At 36.0% G+C, this 973-nt stretch overlaps 1 protein-coding gene across 1 annotated transcript in view; it reads right to left on the reverse strand.

The window, feature by feature from the left end:
* Positions 1–973, reverse strand: part of LOC119591125 (chondroitin sulfate N-acetylgalactosaminyltransferase 2-like) — a gene marked incomplete in the record, with an annotated part of 15,310 nt that overhangs the window by 820 nt on the left and 13,517 nt on the right. Inside the window, 1 exon segment of the mRNA XM_037939838.1 lies at positions 57–211. Within this exon segment, the coding sequence (XP_037795766.1) occupies positions 57–211 (155 nt within the window).

Below are 973 nucleotides of genomic sequence, written 5' to 3' on the forward strand. Positions count from 1 at the left end.
GTAATTCTCATTCCTCCCCAGGAGACACGCAGGCGAAGGGCGCGACTCGAACTTACTTGCGGTAGAGCAGTACATCCTCTCCTCCCCATCCTATGATATCCTCGTCGAAGCCCTGGACGTTGAGGAAGTCTGACCTGTACTGGCAGGTCATCCCGTAGCCGAAGTCACGCCAGAATCCTGTGTCTCTTGAAATGACGAGTTGGTCCAGTTCCTTTTTGGGATGGAGAGGCGATGAGAGAAAAAAGAATTATTCATTAAATCACTTTGTTAATCGCTCTTATCAGTTAAAGATATTAATTAAATCACCTTATTAATCGCTCTATCAGTTAAAGTTATCATTCATTAATTCCCCTTGTTAATCGTTCTATCAATTAAAGTTACTATTCACTAAATCAATTTGTTAATTACTCTTTTCTGTTAAAGCACTCTTCGTTTGAATTCATATTTACGTTTTATTGGGTTTTGATACAGATTGTCACGTGGAATGACGTATCTTTGTCGCTTATGCATTAAAATACAGAAATTACTGATAGGATAATCACTTTTCGAAATTAAACTTAGGTCTTTATGCCTCAGCGGGTTTTATCAATATTACTAATTAAACGTTCAAATTGCACGATCAAGCGGGACGTGGAAGTAAACAGTTCTAATATTATGTAAACAGCCAGCTCAGACCAGGCAGTTTTATTTTGCAATACGCTCTGCAATTTTTTTTTAACAGCATACGAGTCATCCAAACAAAAGTTAAATGCTTGCAACATGATATTCGTTTCAGTAATTCCAAATCAGGTATTTTCTACCCAGAAGATTTCGATTTTAATTTAATGACTGGTGATGTTTACTTCTCATCTGCCGATACAGAAAATCAGTATTTGTGTGGCTTTGTTGTTGTATGAATATGTAACGTGAATGACAGTCCAGAAAAATAATATAAACACAAATTCAATAAATTTATTTTTTGTTTATGTAGAAA

Source organism: Penaeus monodon, chromosome 28 (genome assembly GCF_015228065.2).
Source record: "Penaeus monodon isolate SGIC_2016 chromosome 28, NSTDA_Pmon_1, whole genome shotgun sequence".
Lineage (NCBI taxonomy): Eukaryota > Metazoa > Arthropoda > Malacostraca > Decapoda > Penaeidae > Penaeus > Penaeus monodon.